Here is a 21,492-nt window from a genome sequence, read left to right on the forward strand (position 1 = left end):
CGGGGGGGGGCAGGCAGTGGAGGTCTCAGTCAGTCTGCTCCCAATAGCTTCTGCCATCTGTCCCTCCTCAGGACGGGCCAACTCCACACCAGTCCTCCCTGCGAGTCCGTGGGGTAACTCACACGCATGGCAGCCCTGCACGGGCTGCTCCGACGTGCACCCATTCCAAAGGCTGCAGCTCCTCTCTGCCTCTCGTGTGGGGCTGCTCTGCGGCGTGCAGGCTCTCCAACACGGCCTGGGCCATGGCCGCCTCCCCACACAGTCCCTCGCCCGTCCGGGCTCACTCACATGGAGCTGCTGGTGGCTCTCAGTCCTGCCACGGATCTCCACAGGTTTCAGGGGCACAGCTTGCATTCTCGCCACGGCTTGCAGAAGGGTCTCCGGTCTACTGCTCCTCCTTCCTTCCTCCTCTGGCTGAAGGGTCCGCGTGGTCGCCTCCATCTTGTATCCCTCTTACACCTCCCGACTCGCATTCCAAATTCCCGTCCCCTAAATAGTGATGGCAGAGGCGCCAGATTGGCCCAGCCAGGCCGGAGGTGGGTGTGAACCCAGGAGCCGGGGGAGAGTCCGCAAAGTCTTTACCGGGTCTTCACTGCAACCCGCTCCCCCTGTTACTAAGCCAAAAGCTGCTCCTTGCTAAACCAGAACACAGTCTATTTTCCTTTCATGGTTCTTAATTTAAATAGCTTTACAATATAAGTCAATTTTCCCAAATTCTCCATCAGGAAACCCATATCATTTATATCCACTTTATATATGACACATGTAAATGGCAAAAAACTTTGCCTAGGTGCTCATCTAGGTCATGGCAGAGTTGAACCCAGCAAGTCTAATCTTTACTTTCCAACTGCATCTGCTTGGTTGCTGGATCTGATATCTTTTTTAAACTGGCATTTCTACCATTGCTGTCTGGGTGCCTTCCATTGAGACAGGAGGTGCTGCTATAATTAAGTTCTCCGTATTCAGGCTACCATTCTTCTTTGGAAAGTTTGATTTCACTTCAGTGATGTAGGAAGGTCACTATGACAGTCTTGAGACAACATCGGGGGATGTGGTCTGGTTGCTTCCCTCACAAGCCAGGGAATGGAATGCCACAGGCTCTTCTCTTAACTAAACTTTTATTCAGTTTGCTGTTTAGGGAAGGCAAGAACTGGTAAAGCTGGCATGGCCCTTGCCTTTTATTGGTGTTTTGGGTCATCAGCTTACAGTAGATACTTTACTGCAACCTGTTTTGATTGCCAAGTTGATTTTCTGCTTTTCAGGTGTTGTGTAAAGGTGGACAGTATTCACTTTTATTTTCTGAGCATACAGGTTAGAGCAACACACCTTACAGCAAAGCTGGTGCTTTCTGGTTCTGTAATTATTTTCTAACTTTACATCAAGGTTAAGTGTTTAACCTGTTCTGGGGCCAGACATGTTTAATGACTTCAAGCATGTCCTTCTGTGTGACTGCATGTATTTAAAGTGATGCATTAAAACATCTACACTAGGTTTGGACACTTTTGACTCTGATTTTGTGCACTATAGATTTTTTTTTCTTGGTAATAAATCTTTCTAATTCAGAATGCAATTTAGTTTTCTTTGTGTCCATTTATTCTGTCTTTGTGCTGTGGAATTTTGATTAATGTAAGCTTTGTAATACACTATGCTGAAAAACATTCTATGGCTCAGCATTCAGGACTGGAGGTGGATTAATTAAGATAGGAACTGCAGAGAATATCTGAATGATGTGGAATTGGATTTAAGATCTCAATTTGGAACTTGCTCTTAAAATACTTGTTTTGAGTTAAAGTTATGAAGGGATCTGTTTATAATTGTCAGTTTAGATTTGAACAAAATTTAGATTTTAAAAAAAAAAGGTCATGCAAACCATGCTTATTGTGCATTCATGATTATCTGTTTAATTAAATTCCAACCCAAGTATATTTTTTTCTAACCAACCTCAATGAACTGTGGACTTTTAAACTTCAGCTGTATTTTATTGGATGTCAGAATTGCAACCTGATTGCAATATGGACCACAAACTTGATACAAATTATATTTACAGTTTACCTCACTCGTAGATCATGTTTTCATAACTAACCTGACTGGCTGAGGATCGCCCACCTCAGCTTCAGTTTTCTCATCTTCTTTATCATTTAGGTCACTTAATATGTCTTTTTTGGAACTGGAGGACATTGAGAGCTGTCTTTGATTTCTGTGGGTTTCAAGATAATTTCATTATTAGTGAAATTAAACTAACTCCTGTGCAAAAGAAATATCGCAGTGTAATTTCAGTGAATCACATAGCCAGAACTGCTCTTTGGGTCTCAGATTTCCTCCTCCCCCACATCATGGGTTTAGTTTGTCTCACTCCCACTGTACCTATGTGAATACCAGACTTTGTCTTGTTACACTGGAAGATTGTGGCTGATGTTATATTCCCCAAGCAATATTTCCTTGTTCAGTGATTTGAATAGGTTTTTTTCTTTCTCTGAGATTTGTGAGGTTGTAGTGTTGCTACTGTTCTTCCTTTGGCTTGTTTCTGTTGAACTTCACCTTCTTTTCAGTCTTCAGCTCTTATAATTTTATTTTTCCTTACCAGCAACTTTTGAATTAACTTGTTCGTATTTCCAAACCAAAGTGAATCACGGAAGGCTATAGTTGTCACTGCAGATCTGTGAAAGCACCAGCAGGATTCTGATGAAAATTTACCTGGCTATCTACCCAGGAGATTACTGGGGATCTGAGAACTGCCATTTCTTCACATCAGCAGTGAAACTGGAGACTTTTGGGTTTCTGACTTCCAAAGCCCTAATTCTGCAATCAATAGTTAGCTTTTGGTTCCTGGGTCCACAGTCAACATCCTGCAGCTCTGGTTGCCCACACCACACCAACACATCTCAAAGAGCTGTGAGGCTTGCATTTTTATGTGGATTTGAGAGCTTTGGTTCATCCTGTGAAACCACAACTTGAAAACTCTGTTAATTCAGGCTTGTTCAGTGTTAGGACACTATTTTGGTCTTCTTGTGATAGAGCTGAAGCCTTCTCCCCACTACTCCAAACTCACCTTTGTATTGCTTGGAGCTGGAGGTCTCACTTCTGAGCTTCAGGGTTTTCAGGGTGACAGTTCCCTGGGAGGGCTGTCAAAGGGATGGGAGTCTATCAAAGTAGGGATGTGTAGATGAAATGTCAAATTGTGAAATGTTGCATTTAAATGTTCAAAATGAAGTGTTGCTATTTTTAAATGTCAAAAAATCTTCCAAAGTCTATCACTTTGGAAGGCATAATTTTTTTTTGTACTGAAACAGAAGACATTTTAATCAATAGTTATTTAATTTTCCATCAATTGCAGCTGTCTTTTACTTTGCAATTAATAAATAAAATATTTAATTCATTGTGATTGCCCCAGAAATGCCTCCAACATAGATAGATTTTAGATTTAATGTACTGTTTTGAACCTCACCCTGCACCAATGGGGACATTCTGGAGAGATGAGAAAAATACTAAGCACAAGCACCAGATGTACATTGCTTAGGACAAGTCTTCTGTACTGTTCTCTTTCCTGAATTTTGTTATCAATGCAAAATGTGTTTGTGTTACAGACATTTGGCCTGACAGTATTATTCTTGTGAGGCAGTAGGCAAAACCTTATGTCTTGTTGCTGGAATTTCAAAATATTACAAAATTATCCCACTTTTCTCCCTTTTCTTTGAGCTTGGAATAGGTGGCAAGGTAAAACTGTGACACAATCCTTAAAAATACTATTTTGTTCAAGTGAGTTGCAATTTTTCTATAGGTAACATAATGACATATTATCTAAATATTAGTATGCTACTGTGGGTTTGTTTTTTTTCAAGTAACTAAGAAGTCTAAAACTAAAAGTTTGCAGTGCAGTTTCAACTGAAATTTCACTTTTCTGTTTACCTGGGTGAAGTTTTGCATTGGTTTTTCACCTGTTTTTTTTTTTTTCCCTTTTGGGCGTCACTACTTACTGGATGCAACTTTTACTGTTTAGCATTAGGTATGTAATTTAAGAACAGAGGATCTACGGACACAGACATGAATTCCAGACGAGAGACTAGGCGCACAGTCTTCATTCACCGTTTATTCTTCATGTGCATAAGCTTCTAACTTAGTTATCTGAATAAGGTACTGCAAATTAGATAGCATTAATACTTTCTTAATTTTCTGTTACAATAACTAACTTAATCTGTTCACTGCTCTTAGATCTGTTTTTCTCCCCCTGTAAGGTGAGTCACATTTCTCATAGAGATATATTAACTGTCCTGGTTTAGGCCCATCAGGGAACAAAAGACCACAATTAACTTCAAGTACCAAAGACCTGATAACTGCCAAAGGGCAGGGAGAGCTTAATTGCCCCTTAAGGTCCAGGACAAAACAGACCAGGCTACTCGGCTTGTGGAAGAAAACAGAAAATAATTTAATGCAACATCAACTAAAACATAACCTTAAACCCCCAAAACATAAGCAAAATGAAACAACACAGAGTGGTACAACAATTAAGAGTCCGACTAGCCCTTTAAGAACACCTTCTCCTCACTCCTCCCTTCTTCCTGGGCTCAGAGCCCTGATCCTGCTGTTTTTACCTTCTCCTCCCCTGAATGCTCAGTGGGGGGCAGGCAGTGGTGGTTTCAGTCAGTCTATTTCGGTTAGCTTCTGCCATTTGTCTCTCCTCAGAGCAGGTGGGCTCCACACCAGTCCTCCCTGCATGTCTATGGGGTACCTCACACACACGGCAGCCCTATATGGGCTGCTCTGATGTGCGTTCATCCCAAAGGCTGCAGCTCCTTTCCACCTCTCGTGTGAGTCTGCTCTGTGATGCACAGACTCTCCAGCACGGCCTGCGCCATGGCCATCTCTCCACACAGTCTCTCACCTGTCTGGATGCACTCACATGGAGCTGCTGGTGGCTCTCAGTCCTGCCATGGCCCTGCATGGGTTGCAGGGGTACAGTCTGCGTTCTCACCATGGGTGGCAGAGGGTCTCTGGTCTGGTGCTCCTCCTTCCTTCCTCTTTTTCTGACTGTGGGTTCCATGTAGTCGCCTCCATCTTGTATCACTCTTATACCTCCTCTCAAGCACTTCAAATTCCCGTCCCTAAATGGTGATCACAGAGGCGCCAGATTGGCCCAACTGGGCTGGAGGTGGGTGTGAATCCAGGAGCCAGGGGAAGAGTCCAAAAACTCTTTACCGAGTCTTCACTGCAACCCACTCCCCGTTACCAAGCAAAAGCAGCTCCTTGCTAAACCATGACATTAATATACATTCCCTTGAAAATAAACAAAACAGAACAGAAAATGGGGTTTAGGCCTCCTCTATACTCTTAATCTTTCGTCATCATCTTGTAAGTGTCATATGATATGGGTAAAGCTGTTAAAACATGTCATTTATTCATCATCTCTAAACTAAAACATGTCATATAGTCATCATCTCAAAACTCTATGCCTGTGTGTAGTAGTAGGGAGTCTGTAGGAAAGTTGAATGTGAAAATAATAGCTAATTCAGTGTTCACTGGTTATATCTAATCTACAGTGGGTCCAGGAACATACCCTTGTGAGGTGAATTAATTGCCAGGTGAGGACAGGAGCTGTTTTACTAGGTCAGGCTAGTGGTGCTTCTAATTTTGTAACTGAAACATCGGTTTCAGAATACTAACAGGCAATGTAAAAGGAAATGAGGAAGAGTATGACCCATCTGGGAAGATGCTTCTGAAGCATGAACACTGACTGATGGAGTCAATGATCCTAATCCAAAGGTCATTTAAGGCAGTGAAAGGGTTCCTCTAACTGGAAAAGTCTTTAAAACCTAGCATTTTGGCTTTTATGTTTTTGGTTCAATTTTCACTTTGTTTTCTCTATTTTACATTAAACTTAGCATTAAGGCCCTTCTATTCCGAATGCTTTTTCACTTTTGAAACTTGATTTTCATACATATGCCGGTTCTCAAGATGCACTTTATTTTTATTTTGTGGTTGTGTTTATTTAAACAAAAAGAATTTTTTCCAAGTACCTTGATTTTCCCATATTGTGTGAGTGGGAAGGCACTTTCTCCCTTGTGGGATCTGGATACTGTCTCATTGTATTAATTGGAAAGGCAGTTTGTCTTTAGATTTCTGTTTTTGTGTCTGTTTCTTTTAGATTTAGATTGCTCTGTTAAGTCCATAATAATATAAATATTTTGTTAATCCTGGAACTGGCAGACTTTTTAAAAATTTTCTGGACTAGTCTTTCATATTTTAAATAATGTGATTTTAAATAAAGAGGCAACTGGATAAAGTCATAAAACAAACTCTAAGGATCATGGAAAACCACATACTTTGATCTTCTGTCTTGATATCCGTGTCTGAACCAGTAACACTAAAACTTATTGCACTTAAAAAATATTACTGAAAATCACTAAGACAGCATGTCTGCAGGGTACTCTTTGATTTCTCTTTATGCATAGTAGGAGACTGAGGTTGGAATGGAGGATTTGGGAATTTTGACTTTGGAGTGGTCAAGGCTGGAATCTCTTAAGTCTACTGTTAATAGACTCGAGTGGATGATGTTTGGAATCATCTGTTTACAACAGAAGATGCACACTGACATTTCCTCGTGTGCAGGTGTAGTCTGCTGAGAAAGACAGATCCGTACCATGAGAATGGGAAATCCTACAAATTCACCTTTATTGCAAATATTTTGTGGCCTGCAACAGCTGAAATGGACTGGTACTGCTGCTTTCAAATAGATTGCTGAGCAGGACATATTTTTGAACATGCAACAGAAAACCCGGTATCAAATGGAGGAATTTACACATGCATTTCATTTCAGTGGCCCTTGAGTGCATGCAGAATTATTTCTCCCTATGCCAGCTTACTGCTGTGAGTAATACAATAATTTTCTGTAAATTTCTTCAAAACTAAATATAAAAAAACGATGGCAAATAGAGATTTACTGATGCAAGGAAGCACCTTTTTTTTCCCCCCAAATTAAAGATGTTAGGTATGTTTTTAATAGAATATACCAAAAAAAAAAAAAAAAGAAATCCTTCAGAAAAGATTATGAATGAGCTTTGTGTTATGACATTGATACCATATTGCAATGCTATCTACACTTGTAATAAGTTATTGTTGGCTGCATCCATTATACAGCTGCTACTCAGCTATATCTAATAACGTGGCACTGACCTCTAACTTTTATAGATGTTAGCAGATAATAGAGTTTTCTTAAGCCAAATTGTTAGGTAATTTGTTCACTGTCTTCCTTATAATTTTTTCCAGTATTCCTGTTTCACTTTAGTCCTTTAGTATGTTAGAATTGCTTAGATTTTTCTTGAATGTTTTTGTCCATTCTGTCAGGTTTGCCCCGAGGAAACATTTTACAGTGCAGAGCTTGAGCTGTCCTTACTTAAATTTAGTGATATTGGTATTTTTGGCTTTGGTTGATTCTTTTGACATACGCAACCATCTGACTCTGTGTTACAAATTATTTTACTGCACTTGGAAAATCTGTTCAGAGGTGAGAATATAAAAAGTTATATGGATCCACTACAGTTTTCATGATTCTTATGAAACAGAATATAAACCACATTAAATGGCAGCATCAACTGGCAATTTGGTTTTTCTTTATTCTTGTTCCAAGATGATGCAAAAAGATCACTTACTGTATATTTTGTTTAACAGGTACAACACTAATACTATCTTTGTGTGAAAAAAAAAGTGTAATAGCATGTGGTCTGTTGCATGATGTATTTTTTAATCCTGGGGAATTATGCTAAACACATGAATAGCTGAGGTCAATCAGGGTGAAGAAAGCTCAAATATTCCACTTGGCCTCAAAACACACCAGCTGTGCTCCTTTTTTCTCATTAGGCTCAAGATTTTGGCTTGCACAAGCTCTTCCCTTAGCTTTTGCATGCCTGCAGTGCTGAAGCTGATTGTAGTCCTGTCACTAATTCCCAGGATTTGGTTTCTTCTTGCTTTTACAATCATAGAATTGTTTCAGCTGGAAGAGACCTTTAAGATCGAATCCAGCCTTTGTCCCAGCCCTATCCATTAGACCATTTCCCTAAGTGCAACACTCAACCATCTCTTAAACACCTCTAGGGGTGGTGACTCCAGCACCTCCCTGGGCAGCCCATTCCAATGCCTGACAACCCTTTCAGTAAAGAAATTCCTCCTCATATCCAGCCTGAACCTCCCCTGGCACTACTTGAGGCCATTTCCTCTTGTTCTATTGCTTGTTGCTAGGGGGAACAGAGTGACCCCCACCTCACTACAACTTCCTTTCAGGTAGTTGTAGAGAGTGATTAGGTCTCTCCTGAGCCTTCTTTTCTCCAGGCTAAACAGCCCCAGATCCCTCAGCCATTCTTTGTATGAGAAATGCTCCAAATCCTTTACTAGCTTGGTAGCCTGCCTCTGTATCCTCTCCAGCACCTTGGTGTCCTTGTGGAGAGAGGCCCAAAACAGTATTCAAGGTGTGGCCTCACCAAAGCCAAATACAGGGGAATGATCACCTCCCTGCTCCTGCTGACAACACTGTTCCTGATCCAGGCCAGGATGCCATTGGCCTTCTTGGCCAGCTGGGCACACTGCTGGCTCATGTTCAGCCGGCTGTTAACCAACACTGCCAGGTCTCTCTCTGCCTGGCAGCTTTCTGGCCACTCCCCCCCAAGCCTGTAGTGCAGCTGGGGGTTGTTGTGGCCCAAGTGCAGGACCTGGCACTTAGCCTTATTGAAACTCATGGCACTGACCTTGGCCCAGCCATCCAGCCTATCTAGATATCTCTGTAGGGCTTCCCTACACTCAAGCAGATCGAGACTTCCACCCAGCCTGGTGTCATCTGCAAATTTACTAAGGGTGCACTCTGTCCCCTCATCCAGATCATTAATAAAGATAGTAAACAGGAGTGGCACCAGCACTGAGCCCTGGGGAACACCACTCGTGACCGGCTGCCTACTGGATTTAAGTCCATTGACCACGACTCTTTGGACTCAACCATCTAACCAGTTTTTCACCCAGGAAAGTGTATGCCCATCCAAGCCAAGAGCAGCCAATTTCCCTAAGAGGATGCTATCGAAAACAGAGTCAAATGCCTTACTAAAGTCAAGAAAAACAACATCCACAGCCTTTCCTTCATCCAACAAATGCATCACCTTGTCGTAGAAGGAAAACAAGATCTGCCTTTCAGAAACCAATGCTGAATGGGCCTGATCACCTGATTTGTCCTGCATGTGCTGCATAATACAATATAGGATGATCTGCTCCATCAGCTTCCTGGGCACTGAAGTTAAACTGACAGGCCTGTAATTTCCCAGATCATCCTTCTGTCCCATCTTATATATGGGTGTTATATTGGCTGACTTCGAATCTGATGGGGCCTCCCCAGTCAGCCAGGACTGCTGATAAATGATGGACAACATGTCCATTACACAGCATGTGCTTTACTGGCATGTGCAATGTCGCAAGGCTAGTAGGGAAGGCATCTGAAATCCCCCAGGGGTCTAGGAGCCCAAGGGAAGACGAAATACAGGATGGGCAAGAAGATGCCTTTCTAGGGCTGAGCACGTGCTGCCAACCTAAGTAGGGCCCAGCCCTGTTCAGCAGCAAAGACTGTGGTTGAAGGAGTCTTTCTTTACCCTTGAAGAATCACTGAAAATCCTTTGTACAGTCAACTGCTGAGGTACTTGCTTTGACAAGCTTTTGTGAGAAGCTCCTGAGAATGTGGCCTAAGCTAGGACACTCCCTACTTACCTTTAATTAGCAGCATTCTCCTTTTTGTGATAAGGAATTAGAGGAATCAATAACAGCTCCCCCTAAAGGAGTATCACTTGGTGATACATTGGAGCAGAGCTGTTCTATTCTTTGCTGCCAGATAGGTTTTTCTCCTTCCCTTCTCCTTCCAGATACACAATGATAATTGTAATGGGCACATTAGTGATCACCATATCAGACTGGCAGTTCAAGTTTCTTCTGCATCAGATTGGCTAATTCATCGGAAGCAAACACACAGATTAGAAACCTGTGTAGTGAGTATAAAACTCTTTTAGGTGTTTTTTCCTAATTCAAAATTTAATTTTATTCCAAAACCCTACAGTAGAGACTGTTTTTTGTCAGATAGCATCTCCCTGCTGTACATAAGCATTGTTGTGTCAAGAAGCAAAGTGATGTGGGGAGGCATGGGACTGAGGTTCTGCTCCAAGACTTGTTTTTTTCCAGTCTGACCAGTCTGCTCTACAGCTTTTCTTCTCTTTTCACTCCTGAAGCTTGATTCCAGAGTCAGAACCAATTCTGCATTTATCTGGCAGAGCTTTTCCACGTGAAGTCATGAACAGCATAAAAAAGTAGCAGCAACTTCTTCATTTTTTTTACAATGCTGCCATGTGTTTGGACATATTGAAACATCTTACAGAAGTGTAAATAAAGTTACCATATTCAAGAAGCATTTAGAGACAGGCCACACAGTCAGAACTTATTCAATAAGTAACCTATAGTGAAAATTAAAACAAATTAGGATACATAGATATTTTCAAGAATAATGTTTTGGCATGTTAACTTTTCTGAACACTTTCAGAGTCATATCTTTGCCATTCTTAGGTAGGAGTTCTATTGAAACTGGTGGGAGTTGTACCTAAATAAAGCTTTGACCCATGCTTTTCTCTAATACGACTTTTTTTTTTTTTTAATGACCTTCTGGCAAACTTGTTGGTAAGTCATTTGTCATGTTTATTCTGTGAGTAAAAAGTGCCTTCCATCTGTTCTGAATCTGTGTTCCCTTTAACTTCTATTTTTGCCTCCTTTTTTCTGTCATCTGTGTTGCATTGAAAATAGTTTCTGGCCAACTTTATTTATCCTCATGTAAGGGGCTGTAATTGAAATAAATCTCTTGGCAGTCTTTTCTTTAAGCCTAGACAACCACAGTCTTCAGGCAAAAATCAATGACAGGGGCAACAGCTTCAAGCACTTCATTGAAGTTTTTACTTAGATGCCACTCTCCAGACTGACTTGGCTAATGCTTTGGTTTTCTTCCTTGAGGTCTTCCAGTTCTCAGGTTTACAGGCTGTTTTTGCTACTTTTTATTCTCTACCTGATATTTTCTGATCTGATCTGTCCCATCAGGTGTTCATTTTAGGCAAAGGGCATATACATGGTATGTATGCTTTTTCCTGATGTGTTACAGTACATACATTATTTCTTAGGTTCTCCAATAAGTTCTATAGTACTTTTTAGTGAAAAAACTGAGGTTGGGTTTTTTGGGTTTTTTTTTGAGAAAAAGTAGGAGATGAATTACTACAGTGTCTTATTCTTTTGTTTTGTTCCTTTCTTGCAGATACAAATGTATTCCCATTCCCTCTAGGCTATTTAATGACACCATGGGACTTGAGTTTCTTTTCCTGATTGGGAGAGTGGAGAAGAAAGAAGGCTCCTTCTTCTGCTGATCTTTTGATCAGCAGAATTAAATTGAAGATTGAAGCTAGCTCTAGTTTTGGGGGTTTTTTTCTTTTTTTCTGTCCATGGGTGAAATATATTTCTTTTTCACAAAATTTGAGTAATTTTCTTTATGAAAAGCAAGTCATACTTGACTAATCTGATCTCCTTCTACAACAAGATGACCCACTTAGTGTATAAGGGAAAGTCTGTAGATATGGTCTAGCTGTACTTTAGTTAAGCCTTTGACACCATTTCCCACAGCATCCTCCTGGAAAAACTGGCTGCCCATGGCTTGGACAGACCTAATCTGCAATGAGCGGAAAACTGGCTGAATGACTGGGCCCAGAGAATGCTGGTGAAATGGAATGGAGTCCAGTTGATGATTGGTCATGAGTGGTGGTCCTCAGGGCTCAGTGTTGGGACCTGTTCTCTTAAACAGTGATCTTGATGAGGGGATCAGGTGCATCCTCAATAAGTTTGTAGGTGACATGAAGCTGGGCAGGAGTGTTGATCTGCTTGAAGGCAGGAAGGCTCTTCAGAGGGACCTTAGACAGGCTGGATAGATGGGCCAAGGCCAATTCAACAAGGCCAAGTGCTGGGTCCTGCACTTGGGCAACAACAACCCCATGCAATGCTACAGGCTCGGGACAGAGTGGCTGTAACACCGTCCTGTGGAAAAGGACCTGGAGGTATTAATCAACAATCAGTTAAATATGAGCCAGCAGTGTGCCCAGGTGGCCAAGAAGGCCAATGGCATCCTGGCATGTGTCAGAAATAGTGTGGCCAGCAGGAATAGGGAAGTGATTGTCCCCCTGTACTTGGTGCTGGTAAGGCCGCACCTTGAATAGCATGGCCAATTCTGGGCCTCTCACTACAAGAACATTGAGGTACTGGAACATACCCAGAGAAGTGGAACGAAGTTGGTGAACGGTCTGGAGAACAAGTCTCATGAGGAGCGGATGAAGGAGATATGATCACTCTCTACAAGTACCTGAAAGGAGGTTGTAGTGAGGTGGGGTCAATCTCTCCTCCCAGGTAATGAGTGATAAGACAAGAGGAAAAAAATATTGAAACTAAAGTTACTGATTATAAATGAGAATGTTGATGTAATAGGCATGTTAGACAGCAGAAGAAAAGTAATCAATACATCAGGCATATCAGTGACAAATTATGTGGGAAAGACAGGTGAAGCCATGCCCGACAAGGGCAGCATTTTTTTGATCCAAAGTCAAGTCTCATCGATTAGGTCACAAAAGCAAAGAGTCCCTGTAGATTGAAGTTACAGGACTAAATAGGAAAAGTGGAAATGTGGCACCACAGAAGTGCAATACAATATTAGGACTGTAGTACTGACTGCTCTGCCTAAATAGTGGCATTGACTGTAACAACCTAAATAAGATAAATGGAACACGAAGACAGGAAGTGCAGTAGGACATATAATTTACCAAATAGAGGTTAGGTAAATGGGATGGGGCAAGGTGATTCTGAGTGAAATTTTAGGGTTTTTAAGTGATTGCTTATATGGGGGCTGTTTGTTTACCTTGAAAAATGATAAAGTAATTTTAAGTAATTCTAAATAATTCTAGGACCTGGTCTTAGATGGTGACACAAAGACCTGGTTCAAAATACAGATAGAACTTCTGTGTGACAGCAACTAACATACTTGGATGCAGTATTCTTGAAATAACAAAAAATGAGGAAAAAAAAAATCTCCCATGGCAATGTTTAACTTCAAAGAGGAAACTACACAAAAATGTGAAAACTATTTGAAAAGAAAGAGAGCCAAAATTTAAAATGTTTATAGGAATCATGAAGATTGTTTAAATATGGGAGCTCACTGCAAGCTGACTTCCAGAAAAAGACTTTGAAAGAGCAAAAAAAAGGTTTGCATAGCTAAACAGCAGGGTGAAGGAGTAAGAGGATGTCTCTTATTAAAGGATTTCTTTTATTAGATGTAAAAGGTCTTTCTTCAAGTTGAATTTGTGCCTAAATGAGGAAAATAAAGCATAAACAAGTTAAATGTATAAACAAAATGAGGCAGGCCAAAAGAGATTTTGAAGAATAACTTGGCAAAATCTGCTAGTAAAGCCATTTTCAAGCTATATTTAAGTAAAACCCTGACAGAAAATCTACAGGACTAGCAAATGTTTAAAGTAGGGAAGGTATTTAGAGACTTGCCCATATTTCTGGCATATTTCTCTGTCAAGGACATATTAGGAGATTTGTCTCCAGTAAGGTGTCAATAAGAGATTTTGGGAGAAACTGGCAACAATGAATAGTGAAAAATTATCAGGACCAGATGGTGTCCATGCAAGTTAAAAGAACTGAATTACAAAACTGTCAAGCTAGTTATTAAGGTGTAATGCTTAAAAGTTTCCCCGTCTGAAAAAAAAAGGAAGGTAATAAACATGACACCTAACCTGAGAATCGTTAAGAGCCGCAATACTCCTTAAGCCCACTTCTAAATTTTTAGATTTATAGGTAAGATCTATGAAAAAGGGAAGAATTGGCATAGCTTTCATTGAGGAATCTAGAATCTCTAAAATTTCTTTGAAAAAGTCACTGAGCATATGGACAAGTGTGATCTGATTGATAAAAGCTAGTTGGTCTTGAGCATTTGAGCTTGTCCTTCATCAAAGACTCTTGAAGGAACTTAAGTGTCATGGGATAAGAGATACAGGCCTCTCAGTAATAACAGATTAAAAAATAAGAAACAAATAGTAAGAATATATTGTCTATTTTTGCAGTGGAAGGAACTCATCACTGGAGATACAAAGAATCTGTAAGAGCCTGTGATGTTTGACTTACTGTTTTGAAAGATACAGGGAGGGGAGAAAATGCCAGAGGCAGCAAAGTTTACTGATAGTACTGACATTATTTAAGGTGAGAGAAATGAAAGTTTGCTATAGGGTTTTGCAGCAATGTCTCATGATAATTATGGAAAATAAATTAATCATTGATAAATATAAGATAATACACATGGAGGGGTAAGTCTTATGTATGCAGATGCAACTTGGGGTTAGAATTGCTAGTTCTAAAAAAAACCCAAACAACCAAACTCAAAGCATCCCACTCTGTTCAGAAGAGGACAAAAAAGCAAGTGGTGTTTGAAAACTTTAAAAAGATGAATAGGGAACAAAACAGCAAATGGGACCATTCCACTACACAAACCTATTGTATACCCAATTCTTGAATTGTTTGTGCTTTTGGCTTCTTCTCAAGAAACAGACCTCTTGTAGGTCGGAAGTGTGGAAGAGTTTATCTGGAATAGCTTCTGTAAAGATCACAACTACATAAAGTTGGGCTATTCAGTCTGGGAACATGAGAATGGAGGGAAAGATCTGTAACAGCATGTGCAGCACAGAGAAAGTAAATGAGGAAGCATACTTTATACATATATACATACATACACGGTGCACCTGCTATTAGTGGCAGGTTCAAAACAAGGAGGAGGAAGGAATGTTTTTGTACAATGCATAGCTAAAATGTGAAGTTCACTCTCACAGTGTTGCACGTCTCAATAGATAACGGGGATTCTAAATATCATTTAGCAAAATTCATGGAATTAAAATACAGTTAGGGCTATGAAGAACTATGACATAGGCTTAGCAAGCCTCTGGAGCTGCTGCTCTTTAGAAGCTGGGATAACATCCTGAGGGGACATCAGTACATGCTTGGTTGATACTTTTCCCTCAGTAACTGCAATTGTCCGCTCTGAGAGATAAACTGTAGGGCTAGGTGAGTCTCTGATCTCACCTGGTGCAGCCATTGTATTTGCTTTAATGAAATACATCTTACTGCACATTTTTTATTGCAACTGTTCCTGTTTATTCAGATCCAACCTTTATTTTATTTGTAGCTCTGTATTAAAAAAACCCCAAACCTAAAAAAGAGCTTTATTTGTTCACATTATTCAGTCATGGGGCTCTGACTGATGAGTGGGGAGAGGATGAGACTAGGATGCCTGAAAATTCATCCCTCATCCTCTGTACTGCTGTGTGGATGTCTGCTTTGTTTGTGTTTCATGATCTAAACCACCTCAGTTTGTAGGGTGAGGGTGGTGACGGCCATATGCCAGATCAGTGCCTGTACAGCAGAGTCGTCATTTTTTGTCCAGACAAATATAATTTTTATTGTTGTTATTTCTGGATTCCCTTTAGGTGGGCACTGCATCGTCCTTGGTCTTTTGTATCTCCTCTTTTACTTACTAATGAATGCTTATGTGGTTAATGCTGTGCTGCTTTCATTCCTCCTCACCCCAATATGTGACCTCTGAAGTAGATGGTCCTGGGAAAAGACTTTATCCATGCTTTCTAGCTGTTTTATTTTTGTTTAAAACAAATCATAACTGGCCTTGAGGGAGAAGACTTGGTTTTACTAATTGTTGGATTTTCAGGATTTTGCTACCCAACTGGCTTATTTTGGTTTTAAGATATCTTTATTCCTATTTTTAAAATAGTGCAATGCATTTGGAATACACATTGTAAACATGTAATACTTAGGTGCTGGCATCATTCTGCTTCTGGTGTGATTTCAGTGGAATTATTTCTGCAAGATTTTGAGAACACATAGCTACATCCACCTACGAGTGTGTTTTAGGAAGTTTCTGTCAATCTAATCTGGAATTTCTGCATTGTTAAAGATCAAATTGATTTTGATGATCCTCTTATTCTTTTTTTCTGTGTATTTGTTGAACCCAATTCTGATTTTCAGGAAATTAGTGCAAAATCACATTTATTTCAATGCAAAAGTCATAAGGTCTTTTTTTAACTTGGTGAGGTTTTTTGCATTTTCTCAGAGCAACATTTAGGTCAATTTCTGTACTTCCAATGCAAGACTAGTGCCTTCTGATTTTAATGGGGTTGTATCTCTTCAACGGTTATCAGCCATAAGTCCTGGAAATAGCTGGAAGTAAGTCTTGAGTGAAGTGTTGAAGCGAAGATATAGAGAAGATGAACCAATGTGTTGAGGGTCTTATGCAGCAGTGGGCAGGTTGCATAGATCTGTGCTGCTGCTTCCATGAAAAGCATATGCTTTTATGTGATTCCAGCATTATCAAACCAGAAGAAACTGTTTTGATAATTTACTACAAGTTATTATATTATACCAACCATCATCATTCCTTGGTTTTTCTTGTTTGAACTAGGTATGCTTTGTAGGAAAAAGAACTAATTTTAGTTTAAAAATTGTTGTAGTAGGAAACCCATCAAAGCCATGGTAGCAAATTGTTACCTGCTTTAGGCAGTTTTTATCCCTTTTAATATCCACCTTGTTGACTTTTTTTACTGTCCTAGTTTCTCAGTCAGAAATAGCATATAGCATTAGATAAATGCCTATGACACATGCCATACACAAAATATCAATGGAGTACAAGCCACAAGCTGGTGATCTGAGAGTTAATAATGTGTTATGAACTTGACTGATGCCAGGAGTGTAGCAAAGAGAGAATGCCCATATTTTTGTCCAGTGAGGCAGGGAATTGGATGTGATGTTCTTGATTCCCATTGAGAAGCGACTGAAGGCAAATGTTTCTGCTGTGAGCACTGCTGACAGCCCTAAAAGGAGTATAGAAACAAACACTGGAACATTAGCTATTAGCAGAGACTTGCCTGGGAGCCTGAGTCAGACCCACTGAAGAAAGTCAGTAACACTATTACCTCCTGTTTATTGTTATTTATTTTTCAGTTTAGCTTCCTGTGTATTTGTGGTAATTCTGGAACAGCTTGAATGGACAACATGGACCTAGAATCTAGCTCAAGACCAGGCCTTGCCTTGCTATCACAGGGTTTTGGTAAGGTGAGAGATAGCAGGACAGAGCTCAAGTAAGAAATTGTCTCTGGAAGTCCTTGCCAGCAGATTTTTGGATACAGCAGTACCACAAGGGGGAAATATGAACATTAAGGTAGATCTGGAAATAGGTCACATATTTTCTCTTATAGTTACACTTTTCTGATAGTCATTTCATATGATACCGAAAAGATTTTACTTTGTAATGGATAATATGTAGATGTTGATATCACACTGTGGCAGGCTATGTTGTAGCCTAATTATTCTTCTTTGTTCTCTGTCATTTCTTTGTACAGGTGGAAAATGTTCGGTTACTTGATCGTTTATCTTCAAGAAAAGCTTCCCTGGGAACGTTGTATTTGACAGCTACCCATGTCATATTTGTGGAGAATGGCTCTGAAACTCGTAAAGAAACCTGGGTATGGATTTTTGTTTTTTAAGTTACCTGTAAGTGCGTGACATTTTATTGATGGTAATTTGAAAATAACTTGTGAAACAGCTTAAACATCTCAAATTATATCATATGGATGCTTTTATAACATCGTGGGTGGAAATCCAGCGTGGTGATTTTTTTAAAATGTTCTGTGGGTTCTGGACATTGCAACATAGTGAGAGGAGTAGAAGGACCTTTATTGTACAAATACCCAATGTGATGGACTGAGGAATAACTACTGTAAACTACTGTATTGCTGCCGTTGTTCAGGAAAAACTGAGGAAAAATGCTTTGCATGTAAATTATTACCTTTGTTAAGTCAGCTCTTGCCTCTTTCTCTGACTGGTGGTGCTGGATCAATGATTTTGTTGTTTTAATTTTTTATTTTTCATAATGTATTTTGAGTTCTCTATTTTAATGGATTTATAACATATGTTGCAAGTATATATATAGATACAGATAGAGCTCTGGTGTCATAACATTTGAGAGTCTTTTATAGAATCACAGAATCATAGAATAGTAGGGGTTGGAAGGGACCTTTAGAGATCATCTAGTCCAACCCCCCGGCAGAAGCAGGTTCACCTAGATCAGGTCGCATAGGAACATGTCAAAGCAGGTCTTGAAGACCTCCAAGGAAGGAGACTCCACAACCCCTCTGGGCAGCCTGTGCCACTGCTCCCTCATCCTCACAGTGAAATAGTTTTTTCTTATATTTAAATGGAACTTTTTGTATTCCAGCTTCATCCCATTACCCCTTGTCCTGGTGCTAGCTACTATAGAAAAGAGAGATGTCCCAACTTCCTGACACCTACCCTTTGGATATTTGTAACTGTTAATAAGATCTTCCCTCAGTCTCCTCTTCTCCAGACTAAACAGCCCCAGTTCCCGCAGCCTTTCCTCATGTGAAAGATGTTCCAGTCCCCTGATCATCTTGGTGGCCCTGTGCTGGTCTCTCTCCAGCACTTCCCTGTCCCTCTTGAACTGAGGAGCCCAGACCTGGACACAGGACTTCAGATGAGGCCTCACCAGGGCAGAGTAGAGGGGGAGAAGAACCTCCCTTGACCTGCTGGCCACACTCTTCTTGATGCATCCCAGGATGCCATTGGCCTTCTTGGCCACAAGGGCACATTGCTGGCTCATATTTGACTTATTATCAATCAGGACTCCCAGGTCTCTCTCTACAGAGCTGCTCTTCATCAGTTTGACCTCCCAGTCTGTACTAGTGCATGGGGTTGTTCCTTCCCAGATGCAGGACTCTGCACTTGTCCTTGTTGAACCTCATGAGGTTCCTCTGTGCCCAACTCTCAAGCCAGTCGAGATCTCGCTGAATGGCAGCACAGCCTTCTGGGGAATCAGGCAGTCCTCTCAGGTTGATGTCATCAGTGAAGTTGCTGAGGGTACACTCTGTCCCCTCATCCAGGTTGTTGATGAAGATGTTGAACAAGACATGTTTGTTGAACAAAACATATTTATCTTGCTTAATTATGAATCCTTTGTCCATTCTTACACCAATTATTAACTCAGTCCTGTTTTGGTCCTACTGTTCACCTCCTGATTTTTATTGCAGTGGTTCATCTCAGCTGATGCAGTATTTAAATTCATATCAGGACTACTATTCTGCCAGTGAGGAGGCCCAACATCTTAGTGTTGTCTAACTGATGCTGGTTCATCTTTTCACTGTGCAGACAGATGAAAGGAGCTCTTTTTTTGACAACTATTAGCTTACAGAAAATCAAGCAAAAAAGCTTTGGATAGCATGACCAGGCAAATGTTTGAGCACCTGAAACACTCCAGAAGCACTTCATTGTCTGTAGATGATGTGTCAGGTGCTGCTTCAGCCTGAAGCTGGAGACAGGAACTTGTTTGAAACTGTAGTGGAAGCTACTGTGGCTGACCTGGCACATCGTTATAAATAATTCTTTTTCTTCCTAACTGTTTTAATCACTTGACATTACCATTTTCAATTCCCTCACAGGTTCTTCACAGCCAAATTTCCTCTATTGAGAAGCAGGCCACCACTGCCACTGGTTGCCCGTTGCTGATCCGCTGCAAGAACTTCCAGGTCATCCAGCTGGTCATTCCTCAAGAACGAGACTGCCATGATGTTTACATATCTCTGATACGTCTGACACGACCAGGTACAGGAAAGAAACCGGCAGAAAAGTCAATCTTCATCTTGAAGAGGGAGAATATGTGGAAGAAGTGTAGCTGTGTGTCATTGTCTTTTGCAGATTAAGAAGAAAGGCCTCATTAGAGATGTGTTACCAGAGAAAAGGTCTCTGAGCAGACAAGCGTGTTAAAATAATCGCTCCTGAAGCAGTAGAGAAAGCAGACTATAAGTAGCTAATTCTCTGAAGTATTACTTGAACTTTTGTTTAAAGTAATACTCTAGGATATCGTGGGCCATAAGATATATTATAATGCTATTTTATGTGTAACTTGTTTACTGGATGGCTTGTGTAACTGTGAATTTAGGAAAATACTGGTAAGTTTCTGAATCCAGGGAACTTTGCTTTTCTACTGTGCCAAAACACTTATGATATATTAAGTAGTGGTGTCAAGATTTGAATTTTCCCTGTCTGTGTTGTGCACAAATTTCTTGAAGTCAGTTTTGCAAGTAGTTATTAATTCCACCAAACTGCCTGAGTTTTGAACTGTTATTGTCTTTGTTTAAATGTGCCCTTTTTGAATTCAGATCAAGATCCTTTTGAAACTTTTCCTCTTTTCAATGAAAATCCAAATATTACATCAAAGTCCAACAGCTGTGTTATAGCTGGTCTACTAAGAACCAACTGACAAGATTTCTGATTTGTTTATGTGAAATGATAACTGTAGAAATACAACACCAACCTCTGGCTTTTACTGTTATTTTAACAGTATGCAAAGAAAATGTCTGTCACAGTCTGTACAAAACTGACGATATTGGCTTTAATTTTTTTCTTCCTAGAATGCCAATTTTATCTACTATGTAGATGAGGGGGGAAATTTCACAGTCAGGCAACACAACTACTGAACTTTATATACGGCATCTTCAACAATTAGGATAGTAGTAGTGGTAGTAATACGCAACTGCAGCAGGAGTGAATTGATATGCTAGGCGATGAAAGGTGAAAGTAGTCAGAGTGATTTCAAAAGTGGTTCAGTCAGTAGTTCTGCTGATCTAAATCTGGATTTATTCCATGGACTGCAGCTGCAAGTGTGTGTTTGTGCATGCTACAAGGAGTGGCATTCTATAATGCTCTTTCTCTGGAGCCAGGAGGAGGTGTCTGTACTGCTGAGCAGTAGAACAGGACACTTTGATGCAGGCATACAGAATGGTGAAGGGAAGAATAGCTGTGGACTCTGAATACAGATTCAGTGGCAAACTGCAATGGATGAGAAGGTCACACAGAGAAGATGCAATAAAAGCACTGTAGAATTAGCTCTTTGCATAGCTGAGCTGCACAGTAGCTTTCCTTCTCCAGGAAACTATCTGATCTTCATGTGAGGAGGCATAAAATCTTACCAAATGTACCCTAACAGTGCTGTGCCATGTCCTTTTGTCTGGGCACAAAGCTATACTTTCTTTAGGTGATACAGTTACTCAGAATTAGCAGGTATTCTTTACTCCATGACGAGAAAATTGAACTCATTTAGGTTCTGTTTTCCATTTTTTATCTGTTCTTTTCATTCATTCCACCATAGGGGAACCTAAGTGAAGCCCATGTTGTGTACTAGCTTAATATATTCTGTGCTATCTGATGTCCTAGTTACACTAAAGGAGCAAATTTTTGTTTGATTTTATTCTTGCCAGTTGTTAATATCATTTTAATAAAGTCAGACTGTCAGCTGAATTCGGCCTTTTTATCTTAATCCATTTTGTG

The 21,492-nt window shown here is 40.3% G+C and overlaps 1 protein-coding gene across 1 annotated transcript in view; it reads left to right on the top strand.

Annotated features, from left to right (window-relative positions):
- The window catches only part of MTMR7 (myotubularin related protein 7), a 49,837-nt gene that overhangs the window by 4,851 nt on the left and 23,494 nt on the right, over nt 1–21,492 (top strand). The window contains exons 3-5 of the mRNA XM_061993202.1: nt 1,263–1,356; nt 17,493–17,615; nt 19,605–19,767. Of these exons, the coding sequence (XP_061849186.1) occupies nt 1,263–1,356; nt 17,493–17,615; nt 19,605–19,767 (380 nt within the window). The remainder of the gene's footprint in view (nt 1–1,262; nt 1,357–17,492; nt 17,616–19,604; nt 19,768–21,492) is intronic.

The sequence above is a fragment of the Colius striatus genome, chromosome 3, assembly GCF_028858725.1.
Source record: "Colius striatus isolate bColStr4 chromosome 3, bColStr4.1.hap1, whole genome shotgun sequence".
NCBI lineage: Eukaryota > Metazoa > Chordata > Aves > Coliiformes > Coliidae > Colius > Colius striatus.